Below are 12,136 nucleotides of genomic sequence, written 5' to 3'. Positions count from 1 at the left end.
ACCCAATCCCCCTCCAGGTGGTTCTGAGATCCCCAGCATCCAGAGCATCCCCCACTGTCCTCAAGACCTGACCTCCTGCTGGTCCTGAGATCCCCCCCCTCCAGCACCCAAAACAACCCCCTTTGTCCCCAAGATTCCCTTCCAGGTGGTTCTGAGATCCCCCCAGCACCCAAAACATCTCCCAGTGTCCACAAAACTCCTTGGAGAGCCACCTGGTGGTTCTGAGATCCCCCCCCCATCACCCAAAACAACCCCTAGTGTCCCCAAAACTTCTCTGAGACCCATCTGGTGGTCCTGAGATCCCCACACAGCACACAAAGCAACACCCCGTGTCCCCAAAACTCCTCGGAGATCCATCTGGTGGTCCTGAGACCCCCACCCCAGCATCCAGAGCATCCCCCACTGTCCTCAAGATCCAACCTGGTGGTCCTATGATCCCCCCCAGCACACAAATCCACCCCCTTTGTCCCCCCAATCCCCCTCCAGGTCGTTCTGAGATCCCCAGCATCCAGAGCATCCCCCACTGTCCTCAAGACCCGACCTCCTGCTGGTCCTGTGATCAACCCCCCCAGCACCCAAAACAACCCCCATTATCCCCAAGATTCCCTTCCAGGTGGTCCTAAGATCCCCCCAGCACCCAAAACATCTCCCAGTGTCCCCAAAACTTCTCTGAGATCCATCTGGTGGTCCTGAGATCCAACCCCAGCACACAAAACAACCCCCTTTGTCCCCAGGATTCCCTTCCAGGTGGTTCTGAGATCCTCCCGGCACCCAAAACATCTCCCAGTGTCCACAGAACTCCTTTGAGATCCATCTGGTGGTCCTGAGATCCCCCTCAGCACCCAAAACAACCCCCAGTGTCCCCAAAACTCTTTTGAGATCCCTCTGGTGGTCCTGAGATCCAACCCCAGCACACAAAACAACCCCCTTTGTCCCCAAGATTCCCTCCCAGGTGGTCCTAAGATCCTCCCAGCACCCAAAACATCCCCCAGTGTCCCTTACTCCCCACCCCAGCACCCCATTTACCTCCCCCAGCCTCTCTGAGCTCCATTTGTGTCCCCCCCAAACCCCACTTACCCCAGCCCCATGGGGACAGATATTCCCCCAGCTCAGGTGACAGGCAGTGATCACATATGGGGTGTTAACCCCTAAAAAGTTTGGAAAAAACCCCTAAAAAATGTGGAAAAGGCTTCCAGGAGCAAAGGGCTCCTGGGGGATGGAGCAAGTGAAGCCACCACCCCCTCCCCTTAATGAACAGCTCAACAGGAGCAAGAGGTCTCAGCCCACCCAGCTCTTAGTCCTTAATTGCAATTAAATGCCTTTTCAGAGTCAGCTCTTGGTCATGGCTGTGAGGGGTGTTTTTTGGTATCTCAGCCCTCTTGAAGTTCTTGGCCTCAACAACTTCCTGCAGCAATGAATTCTGCAGTGGAATCAAACCCTGGGAGAAAAAAAAATAATAAAAAGTACTTCTCCTCATCAACTTTGAGTTCCCTGCCCTGTCCATCCCAGCATAGGGAGCTGGAACTGTCTCCTGCATCCTGGTTTTGACTGCCTTTCCAGGGGGAATGGGGTGAAATTCTGGGCAAGAGCTGGTGGCTGGGGCACCAAAAGCTTTGGCTGATGAGCAGGTTGCCCAGGGAAGCTGTGGCTGCCCCATCCCTGGCAGTGTTGAAGGGCAGGTTGGATGGGGCTTGGAGCAACCTGGGCTGGTGGGAGGTGTCCCTGCCCATGCAGGGGGGTTGGATCTAGATGATCTTTAAGGTCTTTTCCCACCCAAACCATCCCATGATCCTATTATTTGTTCCCACTTGGTCTGGGTTCTGCTTTCCAAGCAAGACCACGATCAACACCTGGGCTGGTGTTTGAGTTTGGGCTGGTCCCTGAGATCTTCTCATCTTGACTCTTCCAGTTCTCATGAAGTGCCTTGAGGAATTACAAATGGCTCAGAGGGAAGTGACCCGACTGAGAAGAACACAGACCTTTACAAAAATAAATAACAACACTGTGGTCCAAACAAATATGTGTTGCTATTAATATCTCAAGCCTTGATCCTCCTCCAACCACTCGTATGGGTGTTGAGCAGGTTGCAAATGAGCAGGTGCCTTTGATCCTGCAGTGGGAACGTTTTGCTGGGATGGGGAATAAATTCAAGGTGGGAGATGCTTTCAAGCACGACGAGCTGGTTGTGTTTCCCAACAGGCTTGATTGCCTTCCTGGCTTTTCTCTCAGCCTGGCAATGAAAAACTGTTTCCCACGTTTGGAGGGGAGGTTTGGAGCTGGGTTGGTGCAACAGCTTTGGGGACAAACTCAGTCCTGTTTTCTCTGCACGATTTCTGGTGGAGCAAGACCCACGTTTCCTCCTGCCTGCTGCCCTGGGAAGCCTTTTCTTTTGCAGATCTCTCTCTTCTGGGTCCTGCTCGAGCTTTCTGATCCTCCTTTGCAGCACAAATACTGCACAGTTGGAAGGTATTTGCTGCATTTGCTGCCATCTAATGGGAGAATCCAGCCTCAGCTCTCTTCTGCAACCCAGTGAAAACGTTTTCCTGCTGCCACCCAGCAAAGCAGCTTCTTCCAGATGTAATCCCAGCAAATTTAGGTGAGGGCAAAGCTGATCTGCTTTGGCATATGTGCAGCTGGGCAGCTCTGCATGGGGGGGTCACACAGCCAGGAACTGCTGCAGCCCCAATCCAAAGAACATTGTGGTTAATCAGGCTGAAATGGTGCTTTATATGGATTTATATGATTTTAAGATAAAACAGGAGAGAAGAAATAGTGAGGATGAGCCCAAACAGATACATCTTGTTGTTAGATCCCCTAAACACAGGCACAGCTCTAAACTCAGACACATAAACTCTTCCCAAGGAGCTACAGTCTCCAGTTTGATCCCACTGCCCCACCAGTGAAACTATTTGATAAGCAGATGTGGTGAAGAGGGATCAGCATGGAAGGGGAATATAAAAACAGTGCATTAAGAAAGTATTTTAAGGGTAGACTGAAGGGAGGGTGGCTTGTGGCAGGGGGAGACATGCAGGGAGTTGTAGTAGGAGAGAGGTGCTGGAGCACTGAGGGTGGGGTGGGCAGAGGAGATAATTCATGCCAAAAAAAAGACTTGGAAATCCCTGTGTCGTTTGCAATCTCCAGCTGCAAATCAACATCATTGCCCCCTGTCCCATTTCAGGGAGTAGATCTGGGAGCAGCAGAAGTGAGAAAGCTCTTGGCCTGGCTCTGGGCCTTTGCAGGGCTCTCCAGGGGAGGTTTGTCATTGCCTGATAAAAATGAAACTGCATTTTTTTTTTTCCACCAATGGAGATGTTAATCAGCCTCAGTTAATCAGGCCTTTCTTCATAAAGAAGTCACAATGTAGCTTTGCAATCATTCTCAGGGACTGCAGAACCTTTGGACACCAAAAAGATGGATTTTTCCAAACAGGGAAAGAAGAACAGATACACAGACATGGGCACCAGGAGCTCTTAAACCTTGTTTCTTGGGAAAGCTGAGCTACAACAGTCAGAATCATTCAGAACTAGATCCTTTTTAAAAATACATAGTGTTTATTAGAAAGCCAACCCTTCCTGTCACTGTATTTTTGTAAAGCAGAGAGTGGCTGCTATTATGCTTTGCCATAATACACATATAAATAATAATGGCAACAAAAAGTAAACCTGTCTGAGCAGAATGATTCCCAAAAACCTGCATGGAAGCACAGTCTTTAAATACATCTGTTGAGCTGCTGGGGGATGAGGCAAGGAGTGTAATATATTAAAATACTACAAAACAAGACTTGTATTCTTATTTATTTAGCCTGTAGGTTTTTCTCTGCAAAAATATAGTTCTCAAGCTTTAAAAAGGAAAAAATAAAAACACCCAACCTTTGAAGTTGTGACATGTGCTTGGTTGGATGTTTCAGGCTGGGTTTTAGAACCAACCCAGAGCTCCCTAAGGAAGCTGTGGAGGTTGCAGGAACCTGCTCATCCCTGCTCCATCCCAAGATGTGCTGCAATAGTGCAAAAAAAAAAATCAGCAGTGGATTGAAAAGGGCTCTTCCTCTGATGTTATCTCCCACCTCCCAGGTGCTCTTTCTATGATCCTCAGCTTTGGAATTTCTTTTGGACTGGGTTGAGTAGCTTTCTGTGGAGAACCCTTGCTGCCCAAGAACCCAGGGAAGAGAATAACCTTTATCTTGCCTAAGTTGAGAGAGTTAAGAAGAACATTTAGGATATGCTGCAGATTTCTTTCTTCCAGATCAGACTGTAAAGCCAGAGCAAAAAGTCACCACTGCACAGCAGCCCTGATGGCCCTAAACCCCCTTGGTTTTACATCAGGCTTTGGGCAATCCCTGGATTTCATTTCTTTTATCCCAATACACTCAGTTTTGCTCCCTGCTCCACCCAGGATCCAATCAGATTCCTTTTCTGCCTCTTTCCTGAGCCTGCTTTTTGCCTCCAGAAGAAAGTGAAGTTTCCCACCAGGTATTTTTGGAGGGCTCATGTGCCAGGGGGTCAGGGCAGGAGAAGGGCAGGAAGGGGCTGAGTGACATCCAGCTCCTCCCCAGCAGCTTTTGCCCTCAGGATCTGAGGAAGATCACCAAGGCAGAGGCACAGGGAGCAGAGGTGGTGCCCAAGGGTTATTTGGATGCTTTTCTGGCTGTCACTGCAGTTTCAGCTCACAAAGGAGGATCAGGTTCATCACCAGCAGCAGCCCTTTTTCTTCTGGGGTGGCTTTGGTACCTCTTCTGCCTTATTTTTCAATTCATCCTCACGAACTTTGAGCAACCTGGGAGACAAGGAAGCAAATGAAACCAGTGTTTCCCCCCCCATATCTTTTATTGCTTTGCTAATTGTCCTGACAAGCCTTGGGGAAGGAGGTTCAGCTGAAAGGAGTGAGGAGCCTCCCCAAGCTCAGCGTGATTTGAGAACCATGGGCTGCTAAAAAAACATCAACCTAAATCAAATCACAGCCAGAATTTATTTCTATCAACCCGGGCAAGAATCCACAGCATCCTGAGAGGGGGTTTATTCATCTCCTTGCAATCTTAAATATTCAGGAGACATCTTACAGCACTTGGGCTCATCCCAGCCATGCACGTGCTGCTCTGGGTTTTCCCTGGCGTTTGGGCACATGGAGTCTCTGGTGACAGCACTGGGAGTTCAAAAAGCAGGGAGGGAGCCCAAGAAATTCAGGATGGCTGGGGAAACCAAACACATTGCTCACCTGACTAAGCTGACCATGGCCTCAGAGATGTTGTGGCCCGAGGCAGCGCTGCACTCCAAGAACATGAGCTGATGCTCCTGGAAGAGCCAGAGCATGATACAAACGTCACATTCTTGCACTGGGACAGCTTAACATGGGAGTAAAGAGACAAGGGACATTCAGGGCCAAGGGAAAACAGGAGGGATGCAAGGAAACAGGAACTTAGGGACTTGTTTACTGGGATATGAGGGTGAAATCCAGCTTTTCTGGAAGCTACAACACGATGGAGTCTGGTTAGTGGAGCAAAGAAAGACATAACTGATGTTGCCAGGTATTTCATGCCTGCCAGGGACTGGTTTGTGGGACAAAACAAAAAGCATATAACCCCTTCCCTTGCTATTTCTATTTATAAAATTGGCCTAAATGCCTACACTTTGAAATTAGGTTAGTAAAGGTGAGATTCTTCCCACCTGATTTTTATTGGCATCTACATTTGAAGACATTAACTGCACTTTAAGGATTTCAGTATCTCTGAAACAGGGCAGGGCTTGGTGCTTTGATTGCTTATATGATTCTGGGAACATGCACAGGAAAGATAAGCAGAGCTGAAATGGTTTTCATTTACAGATCCAGTTTCATCAATTGTTTTACTGGGGCAGGAGGCTGAGTTAAAACCTGAAGGGCAAAGGGAAACTGAGGCAGGGGGTGGGCTCAGAGGTCACTTTGCCACTTCCTGGTGCAGAAAAGGTGAGTTAAGGGCTTTCAGCTGGTGGTTCTCAGGCTGGTGGCTGTCCTTGCCCTGGGTAGGCAGGACAATTGAGCAGGGCCATGTACCCACCTTGGCCAAGAGTTCCCCCTCCGAGGTCGGGACCCGCCTCTCGGCAGCGCGGTCGGTTTTGTTCCCCAGCAGCAGGACAGCAACTCCATCTCCTGCTGCCTCCTGGGCAGGGAACGAGGGGAACATCAGGGAGAACATGCCTGGGTCTCCCTTGAATGACAGCTGCCCAGCCATCTCCTGGAGCAGCAGGAAGGATGCCCACGGGTTTGGGCTGAGGAACAAAGCCTTCGACTCTTAAACCAGCTTAAAATAACTGAAAATAGGTGTTGGAATTGTTTGGTTTGGGGTTTTTTCCCCCCTTAAATCACCCATCCTGGTCTATTAACAGGGCAGACAACTGGCCAAATTACCCTTCTAGTGGAATTCACTTTGTGTTTGACTTCAGAAGCTTCACAGCAGATGCCCTGGTTGGGATTTACAGGAACATCCGATTTTCTTCCAGTGTTTTTAAATCCTGACATTCTACTCAGCTGGAAATCCCTGACAAGAACTTCTTAATAGGATGTGAGTTCCCTTCCATTTCCCAGGACTCAAAGGGAACTATTTGTGATTTAAACGTGTTCCCAAAAGTACTTTTAAGGTCTTCCATTCATCTGTATTTGTTTTTAATTAACAAACCCCCCTGTAACTGATAATTATAAGGATGCTACCAACAAATCAGCTCAGGGAACACTGCAAAAAAAGTGAAAATGATCAGTATCTGAATTTAAATCCTCCAAGAAAAATTATTTCCTCACCTAAAGGAAGAATCATAGAATGGTTTGGGGGGGAGGGAGGGGGAAGGGACCATAAAGATCGTTTATATCCACCCCCCCTGCATGGGCAGGGACACTTGCAACTAGACCAGGCTGCTCCAAGCCCCATCCAACCTGCCCTTCAACACTGCCAGGGATGGGGCAGCCACAGCTTCCCTGGGCAACCTGGGCCAGGCTCTCACCACCCTCACACCAAAGAATTCCCTCCTCATGTCCAACCTCAGTCTCTCCTCCTCCAGAGTGCCCACCACAAAGCGCTTGCCCACCCCTCGATGTCCATCCCTGACGGGTGGCAGAGCTCAGGTGAGGAAATGCTGATTTTAGAGCCAGTTCTTAGACCTCAGGGGACAGAAGGACATCCTGCTTCACCCACCTGGATGCAGCTCAGCCAGTACCTCACATCTGAGAAGGAATACTCCGAGGTGATGTCGTACATCAGCACCACCCCGTCCGCCTTCCGGAAGAACTGCTTGGTGACGCTGCGGTACCTGCAGGGAGTTGGGGGGGTCACCTTCAACAGGATGGACAACAACCAGGATCCCAGGGCTGGGGAAGGCTCTGGGAAACAAACCTGATGAGGAGCAGCTGAGGGAAGCTGGAGAAAAGGAGGCTGAGGGGAGACCTGAGTTGTTACATCTCCCCGAATGGAGGTTGAGGGGGGGGATTTGGTTTCTTCTCCCAAGGAACAAGCAATAGAACAAGAGGAAATGGGCTCAAGTTGCAGCAGGGAAGGTTTAAATTGGATATGGGAAGAAATTTCTTCACTGGAAGGGTGATTAAACACTGGCCCAGGCTGGTCAGGGGGGTGGTTGAACCCTCATCCCTGGAGGTGTTTCAAAGCTGTGTGGATGTGGTGCTGAGGGACATGGGTTAGCTCTGGACTGGGTAGAGTTGGGTTAAGGGTTGGACTGGATGATCTGAAAGGTCTTTCCCAACCTGAACGATTCTATGACCTGAGGAGGTTTTGCCTAGAAGGGATGTGAAATCCCCATGGGAATGCACGTCTGTAGAAAAGACAATCCCCAGGTTTTGCTCCTCCCCTGGTGGCCCAAGCCAGAGAAACAGCCCCAGTGCTTAATTTTATCTTAATGACTTCCTTTATTACCCTTTATCAGAGCATGCACTGTTCAGAGTCCCTCCTTAAACAGCCCCTCCTTTGCTTAGCAGAGCCAAGAACATTCATTTCCACTAAAGCAGCAGGAAAAGGGGAAAGCAGGGGCTGTTCTCCAGGAGGGAGCCCCACACCTCACCTTTCTTGCCCAGCTGAGTCCCACAGGCGCAGAGCAAAGCACTTGTTGTCCACCACGAGGGTCTTGACCTGATAATCCATCCCTAGGAGACACAACAAAGAGTAATTGGGTGCTGTTGGGTTCGGCCCCGTGACAGGATGGATGGGGATGGTGCAGGTGTGGTCTGAAGATGCAGATCAAAGGGGCTGGTGTTGAGTGAACCTTTGAGATCTTTAACGGCCGGATTTTTGGGAAGGTCCCTGGATTCATGATGGATAAAACCAGGTTGGTTAAGAGAGGAGGATAGGACTGAAAGGCAAAATAAAGAGTAAAACACCAGGGCCACTGGAATAGGTGTGGTGGAAAGGGTGAGGAGGACCAGCAGTGCCTGCTCAGGACCATCCATGTGTGAAGCTGGTGGTCCTCCATTTGGTCCTTGGTGACGGGTTGTGCAGCTCGGTGGGAGCTGTAAGATGTGGGTAAAGACCAGCAGCAGCTGGTGGGGGGGAAGGAAGGAGCTGCAATGGTCACCCCGGGGGGTGCAGAGCTGTGCTGGAGAGGAGCTGGAGGAGACCTACCCACGGTGGCAGCGAGGTGAGGGCTGAAGGTGTTGAGGCACAGCCGGTGCAGGAAGGACGTTTTCCCCACGTCCGAGTCCCCAACAAACAGCACGTTGTAGAGGTGGTCTGGGTCCAGGCAGGCTTCAGGAGAACCTCTTGGGGCAGCTCCTGCCCCAACCACAGTCCCTGGCTCTTCTGGGCTGGGTTTGCCTTCCTGGCTCGTTTTCTGCCCAGCCTCTTGCTTCTTCTCCCGTTGGCCAACACTGGGGGCTTCACCCAGGAGCTGCCCTTGGGGCTGCACGTTGCTGTTGGCTGCATCCCCCAGGGAGCTGCCTCCAAGGACTGTCCCCAGCTGATTATTCCCAGCATCTTTCTCCTGCTGGACACTCACATGAAGGGCTGAAACAAGTGGCATCTCTTGTTTTGGAGGCTCAGCAGATCCAACAGCTACCTGCTCTGTTTCCATCACACGTGGTGGCTTCTCCTCCAGCTGCTGGGAAGCAGCACGAAGCCTCCCCTCATCTGCCTGTGCTGAGACCTGCCCCTGGAGATCACTTTGGGCTGCCTGTGCAGAAGAGCCTAGGCACACATCTGGAATGAGAACATCCTCCTGCATCATCGTTTCCAGCTCTAACGTGTTGATTTGTAATGTTACCCTGGAGGCTGGAGGGGCCATCACAGATGCACCATCATCGTGGTCCTGCTTTTTCCCTAGACTCTGAGTTTCAACTAAATTCCTCACCCCTGCCTCCAGCCTTTCTCCCTGCACCACTTCCAGACCTTGAGCCCCATCCAAAGGTCCTTTCTCTGCATCCATCCTCTCTCCCTGTATTATTTCCAGGGTCTGGGTATTCTCCAGGATCTGCCCATCTGGACCAGTGAGAGCTCCCAGCAGTGCTCCCAGACCAGGACCCTTAGTGGCCATGGCAAGCTCAGGGTGCCAAGAGACCTGAGCAAGAGGGGACACATGAGCCCCAGCTGCCTCATCCCACGTGTCTGTGGTGGGAGCTGCACACAGACCTGCCTCCAAACTCTGCCTCTGCTCCCCTTCCCACAGCCCAGCTGCACCCAGGGCTGCCAGATCTGCCTCTGGGTTCCCTCCTGGGGCCAATTTCAGCTCCTCCACCTCTGTCATCATCTGCACACTTCCACCAGAGCTCAGGTCCTCCAGCGTGTCCAGGACCACGGCCTCCTTCCATGGCTGCAAACCTGCTCCCACCTCTCCTCCCTGGGGGGCTTCTGGGCTGAGACCCCCACTGAGACCCCCACTGAGACCCACATCTGCCTGAGCACCCTCTGTCTCCAATTCCACCAGCTCGGGTTTATCCACCCAATCCAGAGGTTGCACATCTGGAGCCACACTCCCTCCCTGCTCTGCATCCAGGGAGCTGACCTCACTGGGGGGCTGCAGATCTGCCTCCATGTCCTCTCCATTGAGCTCCTCCACCTCTGCCCTCAGCTGCACATTCCCACCAGGTTCCTGCTCCCCCAGCACAGCCAGGATCACGGTCTCCTCCTCAAGCTCCACACCAGCTCCAGCCCCCTCTCCCTGCAGAACCAGCAGGGTCTCCTGTGGCACCTCCTGCTCCCCCTGTCCTTGTGCCCCATCCTCAGCCTCCTCCAGGAGCTCAACAGCTTCATGGTTCTCCTCTCCCTGAGGGGTTTCTGGGCTGACACCCCCAAGCAGCTCCATGTCTTTCTGCTCATCCTCTAGCTCCAAATCCACTAACTCCTGGTCATGAACGTGATCCAGGGGTTGCACATCTGGAGCCACACTCCCCCCCTGCTCTGCATCCAGGAAGCTGACCTCACTGGGGGGCTGCAGATGCTCCATGTCCTCTCCTTTGAGCTCCTCCACCTCTGCCCTCAGCTGCACGTTCCCACCAGGGCCCTGCTCCCCCAGCATGTCCAGGATCACAGGCCCCTCCTCAAGCTCCACACCAGCTCCAGCTCCTGCTCCCTGCAGATCGAGCAGGGTCTCCTGTGGCAGCTCCTGCTCCCCCTGTCCTTGTGCCCCATCCTCAGCCTCCCGCAGGAGCTGAGTGGCTGCTCCATCCTCCCCTTGCTGAGGGGTTTCTGGGCTGACACTCCCCAGGAGCTCCATCCCTGCCCAGGAGTCCTCTGCCTGCACCAGTTCCAGTCCCTGAGCCTCAACTGGGAACATCCCACACAGCTCTGGGCTCCCCACAGGGGTTTCTGCTGGGGATGGACCCTCCCTGTACACCAGCCCAGCAGCACCTGCTCCCTGCTCCAACCCTGGTTTATCCTCCTCCTCTTCCTCCTCCAGTGGTTGCACATCTGGAGCCTCACTCCCTCCCTGCTCCATCCCCAGGGAACCAGCCTCACTGGGGGGCTGAAAATCTGCCTCTGTTCTCCCTCCATTGAGCTCCTCCACCTCTGCCCTCAGCTGCACATTCCCACCAGGGCCCTGCTCCCCCAGCATGTCCAGGATCACAGGCCCCTCCTCAAGCTCCACACCAGCTCCAGCCCCCTCTCCCTGCAGAACCAGCAGGGTCTCCTGTGGCACCTCCTGCTCCCCCTGTCCTTGTGCCCCATCCTCAGCCTCCTCCAGGAGCTCAACAGCTTCATGGTTCTCCTCTCCCTGGGGGGTTTCTGGGCTGACACCCCCAAGCAGCTCCATGTCTTTCTGCTCATCCTCTAGCTCCAAATCCACTAACTCCTGGTTATGAACGTGATCCAGGGGTTGCACATCTGGAGCCACACTCCCCCCCTGCTCTGCATCCAGGGAGCTGACCTCACTGAGGGGCTGCAGATCTGCCTCCATGTCCTCTCCTTTGAGCTCCTCCACCTCTGCCCTCAGCTGCACATTTCCACCACTGCCCTGGTCTCCCAGCACGTCCAGGATCACATTCTGCTCCTCAAGCTCCACACCAGCTCCACCCTCCCCTCCTTGCTCAGCTCCTGCTCCTTGCAGATCAGGCACCAGCTCCTGTGGCAGCTCCTGCTCCCCCTGTCCTTGTGCCCCATCCTCAGCCTCCTCCAGGAGCTCAACAGCTTCATGGTTCTCCTCTCCCTGAGGGGTTTCTGGGCTGACACCCCCAAGCAGCTCCATGTCTTTCTGCTCATCCTCTAGCTCCAAATCCACTAACTCCTGGTCATGAACATGATCCAGGGGTTGCACATCTCCCTCCCCCCCTGCCCCTCCCCCCAGGATCCAGCCTCCCTGGGGGGCTGCAGACCTGCCTCCCCCTCTGCAGGCAGCTGCTGGTTGGCATCGCTGCTCTGGGGCTCCAGAGGCTGCACATCTGTCCGTGCTCCACCTTCCTGCACCTCGGCATGTGGCACAGTCACTGCCACCCCCCCACCCCTCCCCAAAACCATCTGTCCCCTCACAGACCCATCACCAGAGGCCTCTCCCCAGGGATTCACCTCCACACCTCCCTGCTCCTCCTCCAGCATCCCGGGGCCAGGAGCCCCCATCCCCTCAGAGGGGACCCTGATCCCCTGGGCTGCTCCCCTTTCTGCTTCACCCTGGAGCTCTGGCTCCAGGGGCTCCCAAGGCCTGATTTCAAGTTTCTGGGGAACCCCCAGTGCTGGGCCAGG

At 53.0% G+C, this 12,136-nt stretch overlaps 1 protein-coding gene across 1 annotated transcript in view; it reads right to left on the bottom strand.

Annotated features, from left to right (window-relative positions):
• Window positions 1-4,685: 4,685 nt before the first annotated feature.
• The window catches only part of RAB44 (RAB44, member RAS oncogene family), a 13,711-nt gene continuing 6,260 nt past the window's right edge, over window positions 4,686-12,136 (bottom strand). The window contains exons 7-12 of the mRNA XM_010001397.1: window positions 8,591-11,684; window positions 8,034-8,115; window positions 7,157-7,271; window positions 6,029-6,130; window positions 5,212-5,288; window positions 4,686-4,773 (exon numbers count right to left, since the gene is read on the bottom strand). Of these exons, the coding sequence (XP_009999699.1) occupies window positions 4,686-4,773; window positions 5,212-5,288; window positions 6,029-6,130; window positions 7,157-7,271; window positions 8,034-8,115; window positions 8,591-11,684 (3,558 nt within the window). The remainder of the gene's footprint in view (window positions 4,774-5,211; window positions 5,289-6,028; window positions 6,131-7,156; window positions 7,272-8,033; window positions 8,116-8,590; window positions 11,685-12,136) is intronic.

The sequence above is a fragment of the Chaetura pelagica genome, unplaced genomic scaffold, assembly GCF_000747805.2.
Source record: "Chaetura pelagica isolate M959 unplaced genomic scaffold, ChaPel_1.0 scaffold507, whole genome shotgun sequence".
NCBI lineage: Eukaryota > Metazoa > Chordata > Aves > Apodiformes > Apodidae > Chaetura > Chaetura pelagica.
Note: the sequence above shows the minus strand (reverse complement) of the source record. Positions and strands in the feature narration are given on the sequence as shown.